General features: G+C 35.7%; 1 protein-coding gene across 1 annotated transcript in view; it reads left to right on the top strand.

Annotated features, from left to right (window-relative positions):
* Nucleotides 1-22170, top strand: part of LOC111050083 (triple functional domain protein) — a 463117-nt gene that overhangs the window by 116830 nt on the left and 324117 nt on the right. The window contains 2 exon segments of the mRNA XM_039431097.1: nucleotides 7324-7419; nucleotides 7422-7509. Of these exon segments, the coding sequence (XP_039287031.1) occupies nucleotides 7329-7419; nucleotides 7422-7509 (179 nt within the window). The 5' untranslated portion in view covers nucleotides 7324-7328.

Below are 22170 nucleotides of genomic sequence, written 5' to 3'. Positions count from 1 at the left end.
GTAGCTGGTTTTCTGTTGGTGAAAGAGAAGAAAATGGGGGAAATTGTGGGAAAGCGATGAAAGGAAATGAAAAACATTGAAGAAGAAGGGTATAAAAGGTGATAGGGTGATTTAGGACGAAATATTGTATTCAACGTCTTGAAATTGTCACAACTATAGTGAGGTCCACGTTATAATGACAGTATTTCATAAACTTTGGTTTTGCTATCCTTGTCTATCATTCGACAAAGCCGGTGGTAATATCCTTTTCTAGGTTCACAACGATGCCAATTATGTTTTTGACAGTGTAGAAATATAATAAATTAATACAGAGAATCGGCATCGCTATTCTTTTATCTTCATCCACTGCCATTATAACGTGCCACTATACTTGTTTATTGATATATTGATGAGCTAGTTTCAGTTGCCATTTGATTATCAATCTCTAGTCGGTCCTGGCTGCCAAAAAATAGTTGTTACGTCATTTCAAGGGCTTTGAAATTGATCTGGTTTTAACCTGAAAACTACGATACCAGACCTTAACTAGCCAGGTCACACGATATTACTATCATTATTTGTCAATCTCCAGTGGACTGAAAGATAGCAGAATATATACAATGTGAAACGAACCATATGATTGATAGTTGATCCATCAAGGTTTCAGTTCATGGCATAGTGTGTTATTGGTAGAAACAGAACACGCCCACAGTGAGCAGAACATTCAAACTACAGTCATGTTGCACATTCAAACTACACACAAATGTTGAATAACAAAAAGTTTTTTACAAAACATCCCACGGCGTTGGTTGCTTTTCGTGGATTAGCGTGGGTCTACTTTGCGGCGGGCCTAAACAACAGCTAAGACTATAACAACAAGAACAAATACTATCAACAAACAAAAACACTCTAAATAACAGATGAAATTAAATAGAGAATGCAATTATTCAAATGCTAATTAATATATAATTATTATAGAACGAAAATCCTAAATAAATGCATAAATAATTAATTATAATAATAATTAATTAATGCATAATAATGATTTGCAGCATTTATTTAGGATTTTCGTTCTATAATAATTGTATATTAATTTTTAATTACTCTAAATAACAGCTGATGAGAAAAAAATCAATGACAAATACAAAAACAATTTTCTGAATGTATAACAATACGAAACCGAAATGAGATTGTAGTAACGTGAACAAGAAATTTGTAGAAGGAGTACACCGTATTTTGTGTTGTGTATGGAGCGACTCAAGAAAGGTGAAGTAGCGTGAAATAGGATTTTCGAAAAAGAGATGCTAGGCTTCGAAATAACAAGGAAACAGCAAACAAAAAGAAGACGAAGCAAACAAAAATAAGATGAATCCTGTTGGAAACACGAGCCAGATAATATGTACATGTATATTATCTATACATAGAGGTAGTATATATATAGTTGAGTGCAACTGTGATACCAGACACACTAGATTCCTCTCAGGCAGTATGCCTAATATTATAATAAGAATGGTTACCATTGAAACAATGCTGACTGTCTGAAGTGAATCTCACCGTAGTAAGTGCAGAGATGTGATAAGCTGGATGTTGGCTCGGTAGCCAAGAACTTGGGGGATTCCCAGGCTGAATTGAGAGAGAAAATATATTCGGTCTTCTCTCTTTCTCCTCCGATATTCATTCTCTCTATAGGAAAAATAATGGAGAGACTCTTACTTCTTCCTTTCTCTTTCTGCTACATATCCATTCTCTCAAGAGAACGAAGTTTCTCTCTTACTTCCCTTTCCTGTTCAGCGATATTCATTCTCTCAAGAGATCGAGGTAGAGTAGTTCCTTCCTTGTCTATCCACTAGATATTCATGTTCTCAAGAGAACTATGCATATCCGAAATGTTAGGAGAGTAATAAAATGTAACAAATTCATAGCACGTTGAAATACCGGTCTTATATTATGGGCGAGTTGGTGATTTTATTACAGCGCTTATTGGTCTGTGGAAACGTATTTGTATTGCATGTAAAGTAATTTTATGATAATATAACTTGTACATAACTAAATTAAGAGATTTTTTAGTTTGTATCGGTTCAAATTTCAACGTTGTTATTGTGTATTGGATATCCACAATCAATCGGATGTTATCACAACAGAAATTCCATTGAACAACCATACATCTGTTTTCAATGTGCAATGTCACACTTTCATAAACTTAAAATCTCTGTGATATGTTTCATAGAAATTTACAAATTGTGTAATGCAGGGAAAAGTCTCCTTTACTCTAAATATCTAGAATTAACGCATATCAAATCTTATTCACTTATAGTGTATTGGAGCTCTTTTACTTTTCCTAATTTCTACAAGTGACAGATTTCTTCAATTTGAGACCATAATTATGATACCTTGGAAAAATAGAATCTACAATTGTATAACCATTGGTCATACATAATTTGAATTTCCTTTCATTTTACTTTTACAGTGTTTATACTGTTTCAATGTCAATAACTGAACTGTGACCATGAGTTATTCCCATTTATGAATCACAATTTCGATTTGCAAGAGAAACAATTTTCATATTCATATCAATAACAATGAGATAAACTGGTCATATGTCAACGTCAAGTGTAATAACTACCAGTTTTATTGGACAAACAACGAGGCAGCAATATTTTCTGCTCCATAAGGAAGGCTGCCATGCAAATTTAGGGCTTGTTTTCCACGTTGTCTCCGAAGAAGTTTCAAAGAAGTTAAACTTGGGTGCTGCTACTATTCTGTAAGATATACGACATTTCGCAGCGGTGTTTCCATTATTTATTACACAGTAGGTGCTCTGTGGCGTCTCTTCTTCTTTGGCTGTTACCTCTTCTGTTTTCTTTCAGTTTTTTTCACAGTTTCTGAACAAACTGATCGATTTGTTTGAGTTGTACGGGGGGAAATGAATTGAAATGATCATTCGTCCCTATTTCGATGCAGGAAAAATGTGTATACTATTTTTATTTCAATTGAACCAATAATAATATATTGTGAGTGAAATTTCGAGAGAATTGAAATAATTATTTATTGTTTGTTTTGGGTCGTTAAAGTGAGCGTTTTCATAAAATTCTCTTAGTTTCACAAGGTAGTTGACTGATTTGAAAGAATTGAGTGTAAGAGAAGCAACAGTTTATCCTATTCTTTGATGTTTGATATGATAAACTCGATGAAACAGTGAAAGATAGCTGAAAAAAAAATGTGAAACAAACTGTATTTTGTGCTACATTAATTTATTATTGATTCTCTTATCAAATGATTCAAATCATATTTGATTCCGATTAAGAAACAATCTTCAATACATTATTATTAACTGATACTTGAATGCTAATAATAATGATCAAATCTAAACCGAATGTGGAGTTGAATGGAAATTATTGTTCGTTAAATAGGGACCATATCGGTCTGTTGAGTGAAGTACTGAAGGAATTTTCCTACCATGGACGCAAATGGATCATAATACGAGTGGTACTATGCCACTTCATTGTTCAAGCTCTATCCTGTTGGAAAATTCAGTAGTTTTATAGATGTAGAGTGAACATGGAGCAGTTATCAGTGAACATGTTTTGAGTTAAAATTCTGTTGATTGAAATGAAAACTTACAGTTTTTACAGTGAAGCTCTTCATACATAATACTGAATCTCGTCCAAGTAGGTATTCACCTCCTAGGTAGACTCCTTCAAACTTATGAAGGCTTTGAAAGCTATGCTCTAGTATTTTTATAATTGAACTTGTTGTTTTCAGTCTAGTCATGTGAAACTCCACAGTTTTTACTACTTTCAGATTACATAAAGTTTAGTTACTTGTTACTCGGAAGCATGAAAGGTTTCTTCTGTTTCTCCAATTCCAACTTGCTCTATATCTACTTGGTTGTTAGAAAGCTATTCTCTCGTATTTTTCTATTACAACTAGTTCCATCTCTAATCGGAAGTATAAAAGCTATTTTCTTCTATTTTTCTTGTTCACGTTGTCTATCTCTGCTCAGAAGTATGAACGCTATCATCTTGTATTTTTCTAGCTCAGTTTGTTCTCTGTCCAATCGGAAGTAGGATAGCTATCCTCCCATGTTTTACAACGTATTTAGAAGTGAACTTGTTATTTTGGTGCCGAATTCACGTCGCCTGTTTTCGCTTGAAATAATATTTTGATAGACCACCTCAATCAGTAGAGGCTGCCGCCCTACCTCTTCACTCAACAAGCACTCACTGACAAAAGATCGCAACTTGGTTCACTATTTTTAGACGCTCTTCACTGAGCGCGTGGCCTCTGTAGTCAGATTCACTTCATATTGCCAGCATTGGGTAAATGGGGAGTATTCATGTCATATATGGGGAATACTGACAGCAGTATATTCTTCTCAGTGAGGTTCACTTTATTATGTCAGCATTGGTTGAATGGGGAATATCAATGATCTTTAACTACATATTGATGTTTTAAATTGCGTAGAAATAATCATCAATTTGTTTATTTCATACAAATCCAAACACAACTCCTATTGGCTGCCTAATCCGAATTCTGCCATCTCATTGATTTGCTAGTTATTGGATAAATTCTTTCTCATTTTTTTTGGCTTGTGAATTTGGATAAATTTCAAACTCTGTACATAGATTTTGTGATGAGGAATTCGTTTGAGAATTTTTACTACTTGTAAAATGTTACTACTGTACATGCAAAATCAATTCAAACTTAAGAAAAGTTATGATAAGTGATGAGATCTTACTATGTAGCATTCTACTGCTTGTTGAGTTCAACTATTTGTAAACGGAAGATAAATAAATTATAGTGTATTTTTGCAATGGATTCAGTGGTGGAAAATTCAGGGCCCCTAGGATTTGATCTAATCTGAATGACGCAATAGTGTGTGTGGTTATTGTTTAGAAGTTTATGAAACAGATGGCTTTTCAAATCAATTGAATCTATCAACTTCGCTCCAAGCCATGTGCTAATTCTGATGACTATCGAAAACTCTTCATTTGTAAACAATGAGATCAGAGAAATTGATAAAATTTTTCCATCACAGAAGAATAACTCCATTGTTTGACTTTCTTTTTTAATTCAAAAATGATCCATCAGTCAAACAAAGCTCAAAACTCTATTAGTCATTGATTGTGTTGTGCGACAACATAGGCCTTGGATTTCAAAAATGATAAGTCAGGAGTTCTGAGATGTGATTTCTCAAATAATTTGAAAGTTTTAACATCAAAATCATGGTTCGTTTCTCATTGATAACTGAATTCTCTACGCCTCTCTAATCTAATTCTTCCTCAAAAGCCTCAAACAAGTTAATTTGCGGCTTGAAACATGTCATCACAGAATGACACCATGGAAGTGGAAATAAGAGCGAAAATACCGGATCAAAATGACAGGTTTTAGAACAAAGCAGCAGCAGATGGATTTTAGGAAGGGGATACGGACTTTGTTCCCTTTCTATTCCCACCTGTTTCCTTTTATCCCTTTATCCCCCATATTTTCCTCCCTCTCCCTTCCACCTTTCCCCAGTGACAGGTGGACTCTTCTTCTTCTTTATCTTCTTCACCTTCTTCTTCAGCAGCAAGAGTGTCGTCAAAAGTCCATTACTGAAATCCTCCCGTAGAGACAAAATATTTACTCCAGTGTTCATATTTCCAGCCGAGTACTTCTGGATAGGCAGTTGTAGTAGTATTCTTCTCCAACATCCATGTAACGTCACCTGACACCAACTCAATTTAAACAAACATTGTCACGTTTTGCAAAGGCTTCAATTTAAATACTTCACCTGGTGACAATTCAGTTAACGCAGATAATGAAATGGGAAAGTCACTCATGCGTCCAGTCATAGAGAAACGAATACTCCATATTCGTTTGTCTCTGATCTAGTTATTCAGTTTATATCAGGGTGTAGCCGAAGGGGGGTAATATAGAGAGATATTCTCTATTGCTACAATATTACCCCCTCTCTTATCCCCTCTATTTGTTGCTACAATATTTAGACACAGTATTATCATAGAGAAACATAGTATGAGAAGATACCCCATGGTATAGAGCGTTTATTCTGCAAATGCTCACTGTTAACTCAAACTCAATCCGTTAAGTTAAATAATAGTCAAAGTAGTTTTCTTTCGTGAAGCTATGTTTGACGTTGGTAGTCTCTCACCCTGCCAAAAAAATAGTAATTGACAGTAATCCACAGTAGTCTCGAGTTCACAAAAATCGGCTTGAAATTTAGTACATAAACGACCATTGGATATCTTCTTATGCTATACTAGCCGTGAGGCTCGCTTCGCTCGCCATATCCGTCTAGGCTCCGCCCCCTGGACCCCCGACTGGATTGTCCAAATTGAGATCAGCGGGCTCGCTTCGCTAGCCTGCATTTTTAATTTGAGCATGCTTCATTCCATCAGAAAGTCAAAGTACTGAGAAAACGCAGAAAAGCTGGGGAAAACGCTGATTTTTGGCGTATCTTTGATGAAATATTAAAGTCACCTCATCACAAAAGTTTTAGCTAAACCTAGACCCTAGCTAAACATTTGTATCAAATTTGAACATTTTCTGTCTATTACTTGATGAAAGAACTGAGAAAACGCAAAAAACCGCTAATTTTGGGTGTATCTTTGGCGTTATTTCAAATTCCTTCTAATACAACATTATTACACCCCAGCTGAGCTTCTGTAGTAAATTTAAACATTTTCTGTTCATTTGTTCTCGATAAATCAAAAAAAAAAAAACAAAAAAAAAAACGCTGGAATAACGCAGATTTTGTGCGTATCTTTGGAATTTTTTCCAAATCCGTTCTTAGTGCGCCTCTAAAGGGCCAACTGAACATACCTACCAAATTTGAACGTTTTTGGTCCGGTAGACTTTTAGTTCTGCGAGTGAGTGAGTGAATCAGTCAGTCAGTCAGTGAGTGAGTGCCATTTCGCTTTTATATATATAGATCAGAGATGAGGGAAGAAGTAGTGAGTTCTCTATGGTATTACATAGAGATATTTAAACCTTACAACATAAGAACAGAGACTGAATTACCAATAAAATCAAGTGGATCTATCAATGCATATCAATAACTAGTGATGATACCGTTGTAGAATGAGATATAAACTGATATCAGATGAATACTGACATCAACTGGTTTAGTTGCATTGACTTAATTTGGCTGATTTTGTATTATTTGTCATTGTATTGTATGTTGTATAGTTGTGTAGTTGGAGAATGAATGTATATTTCTTGGCAACGCCTATTGCAATTGATTTTGTTTGATGGCAATAACATTATTCTTATTCTTAAATGTTAAATCCTTAATAATTATTTTAATTATGTTTTCAGCTAATGGTGTTGTAATGTTGTTTGTTTCAGGTGGAATGGAGGGAGGCATCCGAGCCGTAGACGTGCTGGGGGTCCTGGAGGAGCGGCTGGCGGTGTTGTCGGGGGGTCGTGACAGGAGGGGGGCGCCGTGCTTTCCTTCCCAGCGACGGCACGCCGCGAGCGCGCCAAACCCGACGACTATCGCCGTCTCCTGCAGTATCTCCTCACTGTGCCCAGGTCAGTTACCAAAATTATCCATCAAACAGATTATAATAATAAAATAATCTTTATTGACATTCCATAAGAAAAACAATATACATCACTTAATTAATTAATTAATTTTTTGTAGCAATTGCTGTCCGGTCATTTGTCAAGTTATTGAAATTGTAAATAGATAATCAAAGTAAAAGAGTGAAGAGTAATGCTGAATTTCCATATATCAGTATCAATAATCAAGTAAAAAGTGAATAGTTGAACTGGATTCCTACATATTAGTATCAGAGTTCCTTTCCGATTCAGTAAAAATATTATTCCCATAAGCACTAATGAGACTGTTCCCACTCAGTCCGGTCGAGCAAGTATGAATAGATAGTCTTATGGGAATAATGTTTTCTCTGTACCGGACATAAACACTGATATTAACAAAGACTGATATGGACTGATTATGAACATAACCTTTAGATGTCTAGACTGATTATAATATTTTAAATTGAGGATAGAAACAGTTTATGACGAATTCCTGTTGGTCCATCCCAAATTTTGTTATTAATTTACTGTCAATAGAGAAATGAATGATATTGATATGTGGCTAGCTATCGGCCTTTCTATGAAAAGATATTCTGTAAGAGTGCAATCGACTCGCAAATCAAGTAAACAAGCAACCAACCTTTCTTTTCTATCCAATATCGTTTCGAATTCATATACAGATTGATGTCTCCTCATTACTGCTTTTCAAGTGATTTTGAAAACTCTCAACTGTCCAATATCAAACTTCATAATACGGAAGTTACTTTAGATTACCCTCCTGAGATTGGATGAAGTTCTGTTCCTAGTATAAAAAGATTCACTTCAAACTGTCGGGATTCCTTATAGAATAGCATCCATGCTCCCCATTCAAAGCTTACAGTTTAAAGTGAATTCCAGTATATGGAGGGACCGTTCCAACGTTGCTCCATTTCAAGCTATAAAATGTGTTATTGCTTTAGAACTAATTTCTGTAGTTGAAGTGCTGTGCCACACAGGTTTGTGGCCAAATGAAAAAGTTGCTCTACTCCTCGGGGAGAGTACAGTATCAATTTAGCTCCAGCTTTCCTCGTTGAAAGTGATATACTTTTCGAAAAAGTTTTCCAATCAACGATATTTTTATGGCCTTGAAATTGAAGCCAACTTTGCTTGAATGAGGCAGGTGGAAATCTCGCAGCTCATTCAAACTTTATTTGATAATATACTATTGAAATATATTGGCTGTAGCGAGATTCACTTCAAACTGTCGGAATTCGTCATTTACGAGAACAATGCTTCCCATTCAACCAATATTGATAGTCTGGAATGAATCTCACCAAGAAAGAGCAAAAGATAGGGTGAGTTGCACAAAAAAATGTTAATTTATCCGCCGTGATGTGGATTCATTGTATTACATTCAGATTTGTTCATTGTCTGATATTGTGATTTTATCGATATTGCGATTGTGATTCCAATTTGGTGCAACTAGCCAATTATAGTTTTCTCAAAAGTTTATTTATAGGTTTAGACCCGTTGCAACGTAATCTTCCTGTTGGCAAGTATTCAGATATCAAATCAAATCCAACTATACAATATTCAATGTTTGACATTGACATTTAACGTAGTTTTTATGTTTCACAATAATATATGTGTGATCAACTTGAAATGTAATTAAACTGTTCAATTCTTGAGATATAAACGTTTCAGAATAGTACTTCTAATTCACAATTATTCCAATGTCAAATGCAATTCAACAGCTTTCCCTACTAATATCAAATGTAATTGAACTGTCCAACTTAAGGGATAAACGTTTCAACATAGAGCTTCTACCGTTGCTTGTCAGTATTCAAATATCAAATGCAATTCAACAGCATCCCCTACCACTTGAGGTCTGATGCTCTACAGTATTCAACAATTATTATTCAAACGTCGAATCTAATCCATCTGTTGAATACTTGAGTACTGATGCTCGAGTTTGTGATGCTTTGTGCAAATATCAGATTAATACAACATGATCCTCTTGTTGTTAACAAGCAAGTAGTAATCATCTTATCTCACCGGATGCCACGAGTACAAAGCGAAATCTCTCCCGCTACTGTTAGCATTGATTGGATGGATAGCAGTGATGTAATGCTGACAGATTTTAGTGAATTTTGCTAGAGATTTCCACGTTTAAATTCTGACTTACGGAGGCATGCTAACAATATCATTAGTTTGTTGTGTGAAGTTTGTATCACTTTTAAGATGAGAGTTGTATCATCCGTTGAGTTTGTTGTACAAAGTTTGTATCAATGTAGATGAATGATTGTAGCAATACTGTGTGGACGCTGGTATCATGTATCATATCAATGAGGAGTGTGTTGAGTGGACCATTGTATGGTTTATCTCTGCAGTAAGATTCACGTTATGAAGTCGGCACCTGATTAAAATTTGTTTGCTATCCTTGTCTGTCATTTGACGAAGCAGATAACACGAATCGATTCTTTCGCAGATCCCCACAGTTGCCAAATTGTTTGCAGCTTATGTAGAAATATAACGAACCACCACAATATTTCAATCTCAATTATTATGAAAATCTATAAATCATGAAAGGTATATTTTCTTGGTGTATATAATACTTGTGTATTTGAGGTATAATTGTTTATCAGTAAGGAATTGATTCTAATCACCAGGAAGTGACTATAATAACAGCTATCAACTAATATTCCTTCATCTCCTTTAAGTTTATTTCTTTTTCATGTTTATGTTATATAGATGTTTTATGAGTGTGATGACCACATGAGCTCTAGGGATGTGCTTAGGTAATTGGGTGGATGATGATGATATATAAATAATGGACCTACAGTTTTAGGTGGGTTCCGAACCACTAGGAGGCAATTTCTCAACTCTTGAATCATATTCAGAGAAGTTGGCTCAAGTGGTCACCCTTCCAACGGGACTAGCAGCATGATTTTTAACTCATCTAAGCGATAGCTTATCAGCGCGAACACTGAGCAAACATCTTCCCAAATATATTGATACTTGAGAATGACATCAAATGTCACAAATTTAAAAAAAGGTACTATTTTTTCAATTTCACAAAATATTGAGTAGGTAAAAGATATCATACACACATATTATGTAGAAGATATACCTCGAGTTTCCCTTGTTAAAAAGTAGTGCTTTTGCTCATGGTTGGGATTCTTCCTTGAAAGAGGGAAAAGTGAAAAAAGGGCAGAGTTGAAGATGTGGTAGCAGTATTAGTGTACCCTTTGATGTTCTACTGGGGCCACTGATGCCAATTGTAGTGACATAGGAGCAACTTTAGCTTGTTAAAGAGTTCTTGAGTCACGTTCTACAGGGGAAAAAATCCCAGGAGTGGTCCAATTCTATCTCCTTCAAATGCCACCAGTGGGAAGCCTGTATTCCTATTTTGTTCAAGTTCCGATTTTATGAACGTATCATTCTTATTCTTCCAAAGATTTTGTTGTGAGGTGACCTTACGAAATCACAAGTTTGTATTTATTAATGTTTCTCGTTAGATACTTGTCTTATGTTGTCTCCAGAATAGAAAGTATAATAATAAATTTGGTCTAAACTGAAAAAGCTTAACAATTGCTTGCAAAGAAATCACATAGTAGTAGAAATAATGTAAATTTTTATTTATTTATTACATTTCACAATCACAATATCAAATTAATGATTGGGAGAGAATCAACAGGATAAACCCAAAACTGTTTCTCTTCCCAATGTTGATAAAAATAGTCCAATTGAGGTTATGAAAACACTTTTATAAAGATCACAAAAATTTACAGTCCAAACGTACGATTTTTACTACTGCTGAATGAATGATTCTATTCCAATTAGACTTATTAATTAGAAGGGCTTATCACCATAATCTCACATACTAATAGATTGCTCTTAAAAGTAGTATTGTTAGATCACCTGACCCTGTAGATAGTGTGTTTTATAACACTTTGATATTAAGATAGTGGTATACGCTTTATGTTTTCGCTTTTTTAGTGTCAGCTCTATGTTCTTTAAAAACTAAACATTTTATCATGCAGTAAGTTGAATCAACTTGGATTTTCACTGGCTACATTCATGTTATTCCCACATTGGATTGTGAAAAATAGTCAGAATTCCGCTGGATGTTTGAGAAAGAAGGGTGAGAAAATGACGAGAAAGAATTTCAGTGAAGCAATAACGGAGCTGGAAAAATTCCTGGACGATCTCGTAAAAAATGTAGGCGAGATATTAAAGGAATCCAGGGCCCAATTATAGTTATGAAGAGTCAGCCAAGAGGTGGATAGCTATTATTCAGCGTGAGATTCATTTCGTACTGTCAGCGTTGGTTGAACGGGTAGTATTGATGTTATTTATTAGTAATTGTGACAGTTTGAAGTGAGGTAGCTCCTCATGTAATTGAGTTCACCTTGACTGAATTGTTTTTGATCTTTGTAATACTGTAGTACCGTAGTGTTAAAATAAAGGCACTTCATCGATTGTAATGAAGTGACTGAGTCATTCATGATTACCTTTCTCATTGATTTGTGACTAGGCTACTTCTGAACAAAGTCCTTCTGATTCACAGTATGTAATGTACGTTTTTCAATCATCATATCCTTGTAATTTACACGTCATCTTTGTTGACGAGTGAAATATTGAATCTAATCCAAATATTCAATACTTGATTGTTTTTTATCATTTGAACGAATAGTTTTTTGTTTCACAACAAAATTATTCAAACATCAAGTGTAATTGAACTATTCAATTAATACCTGAGGTTTCAACATAGTGCTCCTAGTTTAATTCAATTTCTACTGACACTTACACGTTTACAATTGACACGAATATGAATGGATCTTTAGTATGGATAGTATATTATATTTTTAGGATTTTACGGTGAATCACCGCCTTCCTTCTTTTAGTCGGATTTTCCAGTTTTGTCGGTCATTCCACTCACCATCTGTGAGATTTCTAGCTTCCATGGCGTCGTCCACCTCGTCTCACCAAGATCGCCTTGGCCTCCCTCGCTTCCTTCTACCCAATGGGCTCCAATCCGACATAATTTCAATTCACTTACTTATAGTATGAATAGTACATTCTATATTACAGTGGAGTCCACGTTATAATGGTAGTGGAGAAAGATAGGAAAACATCGTTGCCGATTCTCTGCCTTGCCACTGCCTTCTGTAGAGGATAACTGATACCGGTATATCTGATGTATACAACTGTTCATTCTTGTTTAAAATAATCAATTATATTTTATTTGTCAAGATAATATATTTTTCAACAGTAAATTGATTAAATAATACATTAATTTTCATAATTGATATCAAATATTTGGTTAATCAATTATATTTTCGCATTGTTGAAAAATAAACTTTCAACGTTGATTGATTGATTAGCAGCCTTTATTAAAAGCCTAGGAGGGCGACGTTAGGGCGCGTTTCAAGCGTTGCAGAGATAGAAAAGGATAGCACCATCTGCTTTGTCGAATGATAGACAAGGTTGGCAACACCAATTCTAATTAGATACTACTAACGTGTACCTCACTATAGATTATAGGATGAACCTCTTAGAACATTCCACCCTTCATTCATTTCCAAAGTCCTTTCAACGAAACCCTAGATTCAAATTCTACCAGGATTGAACTCATATAACAGGTTAGACTCAACTACTGACAAAACTAGACTGAAAGGAAGCCCACATTTGGCAAGTAGTCAGGCATGATATAGAAACGCATCGGCCATTGCATTGGACCATTGCAATATCCCGGACTGGACCCAATAGGGATGACAACTCGGCTCGTTCAGGGATGAAGGGCCTCGGCTTGGCGGCCAACGCTCGAGGTACCCCCGAAAACCACCCTTTAAACCCTTTCCGGACTGTGAACCCTGTCACAAAGGGCCAAACCCAAACTCATTGACCATTCAGGGCGCGTATTTATTTCCCCATTTCTACCAATCATGCCCCAACCCTTTATCATCGTATCCCTGATTCTCCCTCCCAGGAGAAGAGGAAGAATAAAAAAAGAAGAAAAACAAGAATTAGAAGAAAAAGCAAGAAGTAGAAGAAGAGAAAAGAAGAAAGAAGCGAGAAGATGAAGATTCGAGAGGAAGAAGCGAGGAGAAGGAGAAGGGAGAGAAGAAGAAGAAGATTCGAGGAGAAGAAAAAAAGAGGAGAAGGAGAAGGAAAAGAAGGAGAAGCGGGAAGGAGAAGTGAGGAGAAGAAGAAGAGAAAGAAAAGTGATAGAAAGTAAGAGAGAAAGGAAGATAAGCGAGAAGAAGAAGAAGAAGGAAAAAATAAGAAGAAAAGGAAACGAGGAGCAGAATAATAAGAAAAAGCGATTAGAAGAAAAAAAGCGAGAAGATGAAGAAGAAGCGTTGAGAAGAGGAAGAAGCAAGGAGTAAAACATGAAGCGAGTAGTAGTAGAAGAAGAAGAAGAAGGTGATGAAGAAGATGATGATGATGATGAAGAAGAAGAGGAAACTTGGAGAAGGAGAAAAAGAAGCGAGGACATGAAGAAGATGAAGAACAAGAAGGAGAAGTGTCCTTGAAATCATCCCACGCTCCGTTGATAATTCGTTTTCAAAGCCTTCTGCCACCCCTGCCCCAACACTACCAATAATGCACATGTCTTCATTTCCGTCCAATATCTTTGCGTACGCGAATCACGACCGCCTTCAATGATTCGATTAAATCCCCAGAAATTGATGGAATAAAATGCTGTCGGAATTCAAAATTGAAAGGATTTTGAGATGATGCGATTTTTCCCGGAGATGAACTGGTTTTCTCTATAGTAGGATTCAAATATAAGTGTAAAGTTGAATAAAGAGATTTGCAGTCATCACAATCAAAAATGTATAAAATAAAAGTGATACTGGTTCCGATTGTTAAACTAATGTCAATTTTTGATAAACTTAGAATTCAATACGGATCAGCATAGTATATAGTAATCAGCAAGCGACATGATTGGTAGATGAATGACCTATTAAGGTGAACGTCTGCCATTGGTCCAGACTAGTCAATCCCACAATTTAGCAGCTCATTCAAACATCACAGCAATGGTGGTTCGTACATCAAAGTGAGAGGAAATATAAATGTAAAAGAGAATATAAAGGAAAATAAATCTAATTCATTTGTGACAATTAGTTCAACAATTTGAATATTCATTTGTGATAATTCGTTTGAAATGACAATCTGAATATTCATTTGTGAAAATTTGTTTAAATTGATTTTTGAGTATTTGTCAGTAGATGAAGTTCTTTGTTGAAAAAACGAACATTTTCAATTAAATTAATTATATGAAATGAAATAGATGACAATTGAGCTAGCTAGTAAATTATCAAAGCGTGCAATATTTCTATTGTAATTGAATTAAAATTGAATAGAGAAAGCATGTGCCAGGGTAAGCCTAGTCAGCCTAACCTGCTCGCTTGAATAATACATGAACTGTATTCATTCATTCAGGCTGGATTGAATTATGCATCGAATGAATGGCAAACAGCTGCAATGCAAGCAAAAAGGTGTTTTTGAGTGGATTGGCTCCTGCTTTCCGCTACCCGTTCATCCCTGCATAATCCAATTGTGTTCTATTAGTAGTCCTACCTCTTCACTGATTTTCAACCATTCTTTTGTAGTTAGTCGGGTCTTCGTGTGCTTTGGCCGACTATACAATTCCATAATATTACAATAAAATTCCCTAATATGATGAGACTATACAATTACTCCTCTTGGCGGGCATAATTATAAATGGAGAAGCCATAAATAAATAAGGTACGCTGATGACACTGTCTTGTTGACAAGCAATATGGAGGATATGCAAAGATTGATCCAAAAATTACATGACAGATGTGGTGAATTTGGTTTGAAATTGAATCTGAAGAAAAACAAATTAATGGTGGTCAGGAAAGCCTTGAATAGACAAATTCAGACAAACCTAATGGTGGACGGTACAGTCATAGAGAGGGTCCATAAGTATAGATATATGGGAACGTGGGTAGAGGAAAGTGGGGATTCGACGGGAGAGATAAGAAAAAGGATTGAGATGGCCAGATCGACATTTGTAAAAATGGAAAATATTGTTCACGAGCCGGGACATAAATATAGAATTGAAAATGAGGATGTTACGCTGTTACGTGTTTTCCACTCTCTTGTAAGGGATGGAATCATGGACCCTCAAAAAGAGCCATATGGATAAGTTGGAAACCTTTGAGATGTGGTGCTACCGCAGGATGTGGCGGATACCGTGGAGAAATAGAGTCACCAACATGGAAGTCCCAAAAAATGAAGAAACAATGTGAAATTGTTTACACCATAAAAAAGAGAAAACTCCTGTATCTTGGACATCTAATGAGAAGCCACAAATATATAACTCTGCAGAATATAGTTCAAGGAAAAATCAGCGGGAAAAGGAGTGTTGGAAGGCGACGTGTTTCCTGGCTTAAAAATTTGAGGGATTGGTTTGACTGCAGCAGCAAAGACTTGTTTCGACCGGCAGTGAATAAGATCCGGATTTGCTGTGCTGAATGCGAACCTCCGATAGGAGACGCACTTGAAGAAGAAGAAGATACAATTACATGATGAGATTCACGTTAAGAAGTCAGCACCTCATTATCATTGGTATGCTATCCTTGACTGTCATTAGATAAGCTACCCCTTCACAAGTGTTGCTAGAATGATTGTAGGTTATGAAGAAATATAATTTTATTAACTAATATAATATTCAGTTCAAATTACTAACATTTCGATTACGAACATTTGCTATCAAATCATGGTGTTGACTTATTGAGTTCCCTTTTACTGTAGTTCTAATTTGGCTTTTTAGTGTTGGGTTGAATTTAGATGAGTCTCATCGATTGAAGGTGTGTATTGAGTGAATTTAGATGAGTCTCATCGATTTGAAGATGTGTATTGAGTGAATTTAGATGAGTCTCATCGATTTGAAGGTGTGTATTGAGTGAATTTAGATGAGTCTCATCGATTTGAAGGTGTGTATTGAGTGAATTTAGATGAGTCTCATCGATTAGAAGCTGTGTTGTATTGAGATGTGTTGTAATATTGTGTCTTGATTTTGATACATTGAGATGAGTCGAGTTTAGTTGACGTGGAATGACTTTCGTTTTTCAATCAGATCATTGGAATGTATCGACAACAGTGGAGAGAGCACGTTGAGAGAATGGGAAACGGAAGAATCCCCAAAGCTGTCATTGCTTACAAGCCAGAAGGGAGGAGAGGTATTGGCAGACCAAGAAAAAGGTGGGAGAATGTTTGAAGGCATAACAGGTATTAATGCCTACCCCTATAAGAAGACGACGACGACGACGATCATTGGAATGTGATTTCAGTTAGATCTCAACTTGAAGGGAGTGCCTTAGATATGCGAGATTTCAGATCTGCGAGTAGTGCTTATTCCAGACGAACTGAAACAAGTGGGACGTTGTGCTGTTCAGATTGTACATTCTCACAGAATCGCGTTTACGTTGCAGGCTGAAGCACATGGGAGTCTAGGCAGCTAAACGATTGCAAATTAGAACTTTTTATTATGCTCTGTTTAATCAGGTTTCAAAGGTTAGGGAGGTTAGGTTTGGCTTTATATGAAAATATTTTCATATTATTTGAAATGTTAATCCAGAATATGGTATGGTATCATACGAATTGATACTGTGTCCTCAAAGGAATGGGAAACAGGCAAACTGAAATCTCGCACATCTGAGATCTTCCCGATCAGCTAGTTCTCCCACATTTGAGATATCGCACATAATAATAACACCTGACTTTACCATTTGAAGGCAACCTAATTTCTAGGAGTTTAGCTTAAAAGTGTTCATTAAATTCTAGTTTTACAGCTGGAATAAATTTATTTGATGGTAGAAGAAAACTTTGATTGTTTGTTGAATTAGAATTGAATAGAATAACTGCCTTCATTCTTGACCTAGGAGGGCGAAGTTAGAGCGAAGTGGGCCCTCTCTTACACTTAACCTCCAATTAGAGAGATTTTTTATTCTTGGTTATTGAGCTGAATTAAGCTTATTTCTTCTGTGCTAATGACTGATTCATGACTTGAAATTTCCTCATTTATACAAGCAACTATTCTAAATGAAAAACACAAGAAGGGATAAAGATATACTGTAGCATATTGCCTAGTAAAAGCCCTGTGACTTTTTGACATGGATTCTAACTGTCAAACTCATACCGAGTTACGTTTTGGATTCGGTTGAGTGCGTTTTTGCAATGTCGCCGAGTGGCGGGAGATTCAAATTTCAATCGGAGCTCGTTTGACCCTTTTGAGGCGAGCTCGTTTTTAGGAGTTCAGCTGAAAAGTGTTCATTAAATGCGGCTCGAGCTGCTCTTTTCAGAAGAAACATGGCGCACAAAATGTTCCTGACTGCGTGAAGCGAAACGGAAAGATATTCATGGAAGCTGTAGTACGAAGTGAGTTGGAATGCTATCGTGGATCCACGAAAAACTGTCAGCGTTCCTATTATTATCACAAAACGTTTTCCCATCCAACCCATGCTGCCAGTTGGAAGTGAGATTCTATCTTACGATAGTGAGATTCTTTTTGAACTGTCTATGTTCCTTATACATTACACCAATGCTTCCCATTTAACCAATGCTGCCAGATAAAAGTTAATTTTAAAAAAGTGGGATTCTTTCTTAACTGTCAGTATTCTTTACAAATTACTTCAATGACTCCTATTCAACCACTGGTGACAGTTGGGAATAAATATTACTGTAGACTGGTCAGGCTGTTGTGTAGTGGCCTAATAAGTAGGAATGTTTTGTTCAGCATTTGTATTGCCTCGTCGTTTTAGTGAATAATTTGGCAGATTCCAGTTCAGATTTCAATATGAGTTCTTCAGCTAATTAGCTGTTGAGATTTGAAAGCATTTGCATGTTTATTTTGTAGATGAATTTCAATCTGAGGTCAGATTCCTGTAATGCAGGAACAACAACTTATATAAGATTTCTTCGCAGCAAAAAAGCACTACTTCTGAGTACCTAATAAATAGTACCTCTCTCTATGTAAGATACACTTGAATCTTTCAGCATTGGTTGAATGGGGAGCAAAGATGTTTTTTTTAAATGAGGCTTACAGTTAAAAGTCCAAAAATGAATCTTACAATAAATTATCTGTAGTCCGTGCTTAAATTCCTGCTTACAATGTCTAAAGCTGCGTACAGACAATAAATTATCTGTAGTCCGTGCTTAAATTCCTGCTTACAATGTCTAAAGCTGCGTACAGACTTACGCGCTACGAACACGCGCATTTCACTTGTCATCAGCTGATTATATCTGTATTTGTAAAGAACCTGAGGATACAGAATGAGATTAGCATCAGCTGATGTAAAGTGAAATGCACGTGTTTGTGGCGCGTAAAGGTGCGTACAGATATACGCGCCGCGGACATGAGCAATTCACTTTTAATGAGCTGATGCCAAGCTTTTCATATCTGTATCTTCCCGTTCCTGTAAAATATACAGATATAATCAGCTGATTAAAAGTGAATTGCTCACAGGAACGGTAAGATACAGATATAAAAAGCTTGGCATCAGCTGATTATAAGTGAATTGCTCATGTCCGCGGCGCGTATATCTGTACGCATCTTAAGCCTGTATGCACCGCAATATGTATCTTAATCATGTTTAACTCTAGATCACTAATCAATTCATAATTTAGAACACTTCTTTGAATGTGGTAAGAAATGAAAGTCCTCTAATGAACATCCCTTCGAAATGAATTGAGGAAAACCCATGAAAATCACAAACCAATCAGATATTGTGATATTTCCTCCCTTGCGACAAAACGAATCAGAATAATTCCGTTCACAAAGAATCGTTCGAAAACACCCTTCTATTTCCATTGAACTAGTTCATTGCAGTTCTAATTAAGACTCATTAGCTGATTCGTTCTCTCTACTCGCTCTGCTATGAAGCTTGGAAATGAGGAACTAATTGGTAAGGAACTGGGGTTGATTGCTATCCAATTATACTATCAATCAATGTCTTTGGTTGATGAATTAGATAGGATTTCGTGTTCACTAACGACTTTGACAACATTCTTAACAGTGATGAGTAATTGTGGAAAAAGTACCTACAGTTGAAAGTGATATTCACTGCTAGCATTTGTTGAATGGAAAGCATTGTTGGCATTCATAAGGAATGTTGACAGTATGAAGTGAATCGGGAAAATCTATAGGGAAAATCAATTCTATGCGACATCACTGAGGAACTACTATGTCATTAATTAGTGGGATACTGTAGGCTATTGAAAATGATATGAATAGAGTAGCTGTGCAAGTGATAGAGTGTTGAAGACTCTTTTCAATAATGAATAATGAAGTATTCTTGCATTTTACTAGCTCGGATTATTGATTTGATATGACAAGATTCAAGGCTGTTCCTTTATTCCTGAGCATATAGGTATTTGTCCATCTAGAATGTAGAGAATAGTTCTTTGAAATTTCCCATGCATACATGCAATAATGATTTCTTTGACGTTTTTCAGGTACGTTACACAAAGTTATAAGAAAAGTTGAATGAATAGAAGTTTCCCTATAGTGAGGTCCACGTTATAATGGCAGTGTAGGAAGATAGGAGAATAGGGTTGCCAGATCTCAGTCTTGCCACCCAAACAGCTGATATTGGTATATCTGATGAATTTTACTATAATTATTGTTGAAAATAGTTATAATATTTTTATTTGTCAGGAAAATATATTTTTTAAAGATGTAATAATACATGATTGAGATAAAATATTTTGTCAATTAGCTGAATTTCTACATTGTTGATAAAAGATGTGGCAAAGCGTGAAAGAGATAGCGCCATCTGCTTTGTTGAATGATAGACAAGGATAGCAACACCATAGCAAATCACACACTGTCATTATAACGTGGACCTCACTATAGAAGTTTGTTTCATTTTAGTAACTTGATAGTAACTAAATCTAAATACATTTAAAAATGTACCTGAAAAAGTTTCCAAAAGACCGTTGCACAACCCAAGAATAGTGTATAGCTATACCATGCTTGTGCACAACCGAGGTAAACTCACACAGCAACAGACTGCGGACGTATGCAGATAGAAGGAGGAAAAATCCTTCCCCAGGTATTCGAATGTTGTCTGACTATATATGTCTGCTCAAGTCTACATGCAGACGTCTGATTTTTCTCCATCTGTCTGTTGCTGTGTGCGTTCTCCTTAAAAAAGTTAGATAAATACATTACAGATTCACAAGCTTCATGGAAACATTCAACATATCAAGTTGTTTGGTAAAACTACTTGAAGGGGTCTCTGCAAATTAGTTTTTCTGAATAGTTCTTGTTCGCTTATTACTTCTTCTAAATAATCAGTTCTAGTAAATTTCACCTTCTAAACTGTAACTAATATTACTTGTATAAATAGTAAAACTGTTAGACTGAATAATTTTATCCAAATCTGAATACTTGATTGTCGTTCTACGAAATAGGTATCCCTTTTAAAAAATTGAGTCCTCTATATCTTCGAAACAGTTGTTCTGTAATCTACTCTTTGGTTGTGTCTTCTAATGTTATCTTGTTGAATTTTTCTTCTAAATGAATTTCTGCACATAATAATAACCATATTTTGAAATGGTTTTGAGATGATATTGCACACTAAACTACTTCTGAACACTAACTATGGTTGATCCACTAAGTTAAATCGTTAACAAACATAAAATTGTTTGTTGTTCCATGATAGATGTCATCTCTTTCGAATAGTTAATAGAAATACAATAGTATTACCACAGTAATATTGATAGTTTCAATCGATCAATATTTTTTTTCAATTCAGCACTATATACATAAAAGATATACATAGTTGTACTAGTAGTTCTGTGAACAGTAGACCTCGCGCTCAGTGAGTTACATTGACCTGTTGTTATGTTTGCTCAAAACTTAATAAATAATTTATCAATTTAAAATGTCTAGAAAAAATCCTTAATAAACATAGAGCTTTCTTTCTGTCCTATATCGTACCGTGACGTATCGTCGCGGAATGTGAGTGTGAACGCTGTTATCAGGTCAGGCTGCAACTGTCTACAACGTTGATGGAAAGATACAATTTTCAAGATGTTCGATGTTTTTGAACGGGTAGTATTATAGTCCACTAAACAGCTGATTTATGATGAACAATTCTATAGTCTGAAGGAGGCTCCTTTTTCCTTTTATATTATCCTTGAAATGCAAAAACCTTGTATATACGTCGACGCGCAATTTAAAAAGGAACATACTTGCCAAATTTCATGAAAATCTATTATCGCGTTTCGCCGTAAATGCGCAGCATAAAAACATATAAACATTTAAACATTAAGAGAAATGCCAAACCGTCGACTTGAATCTTAGACCTCACTTCACTTGGTCAATAAATAGTTTATAGTAATACAATGAAGAGTAGAATAAATTCATATTTTCATGCTACATTTTGAGCTGTACTAAATGACATCCCCTAAATTCATAGTTTCTTTGTATCGGACAGATGGTTGATTCTTGTTTGTTATCCAATCGGATTAGTAACAATCGCATATCCGGTGACTGTTGATTCCTTTATCACGAACGCCTCAAGATTTCCGGGTTGAGTTTTCGAGATCGATTCAGCTGCTGCTGCCGGAACACCAATCTCGAATTAGCGGAGCTGCTATCCTCAGATTCACCTTCAACTGTCAGCATTC

Source organism: Nilaparvata lugens, chromosome 6 (assembly GCF_014356525.2).
Source record: "Nilaparvata lugens isolate BPH chromosome 6, ASM1435652v1, whole genome shotgun sequence".
Taxonomy (NCBI): domain Eukaryota; kingdom Metazoa; phylum Arthropoda; class Insecta; order Hemiptera; family Delphacidae; genus Nilaparvata; species Nilaparvata lugens.
The sequence above is the reverse complement of the archived record's forward strand: the minus strand, read 5'-3'. Positions and strand labels throughout refer to the sequence as shown.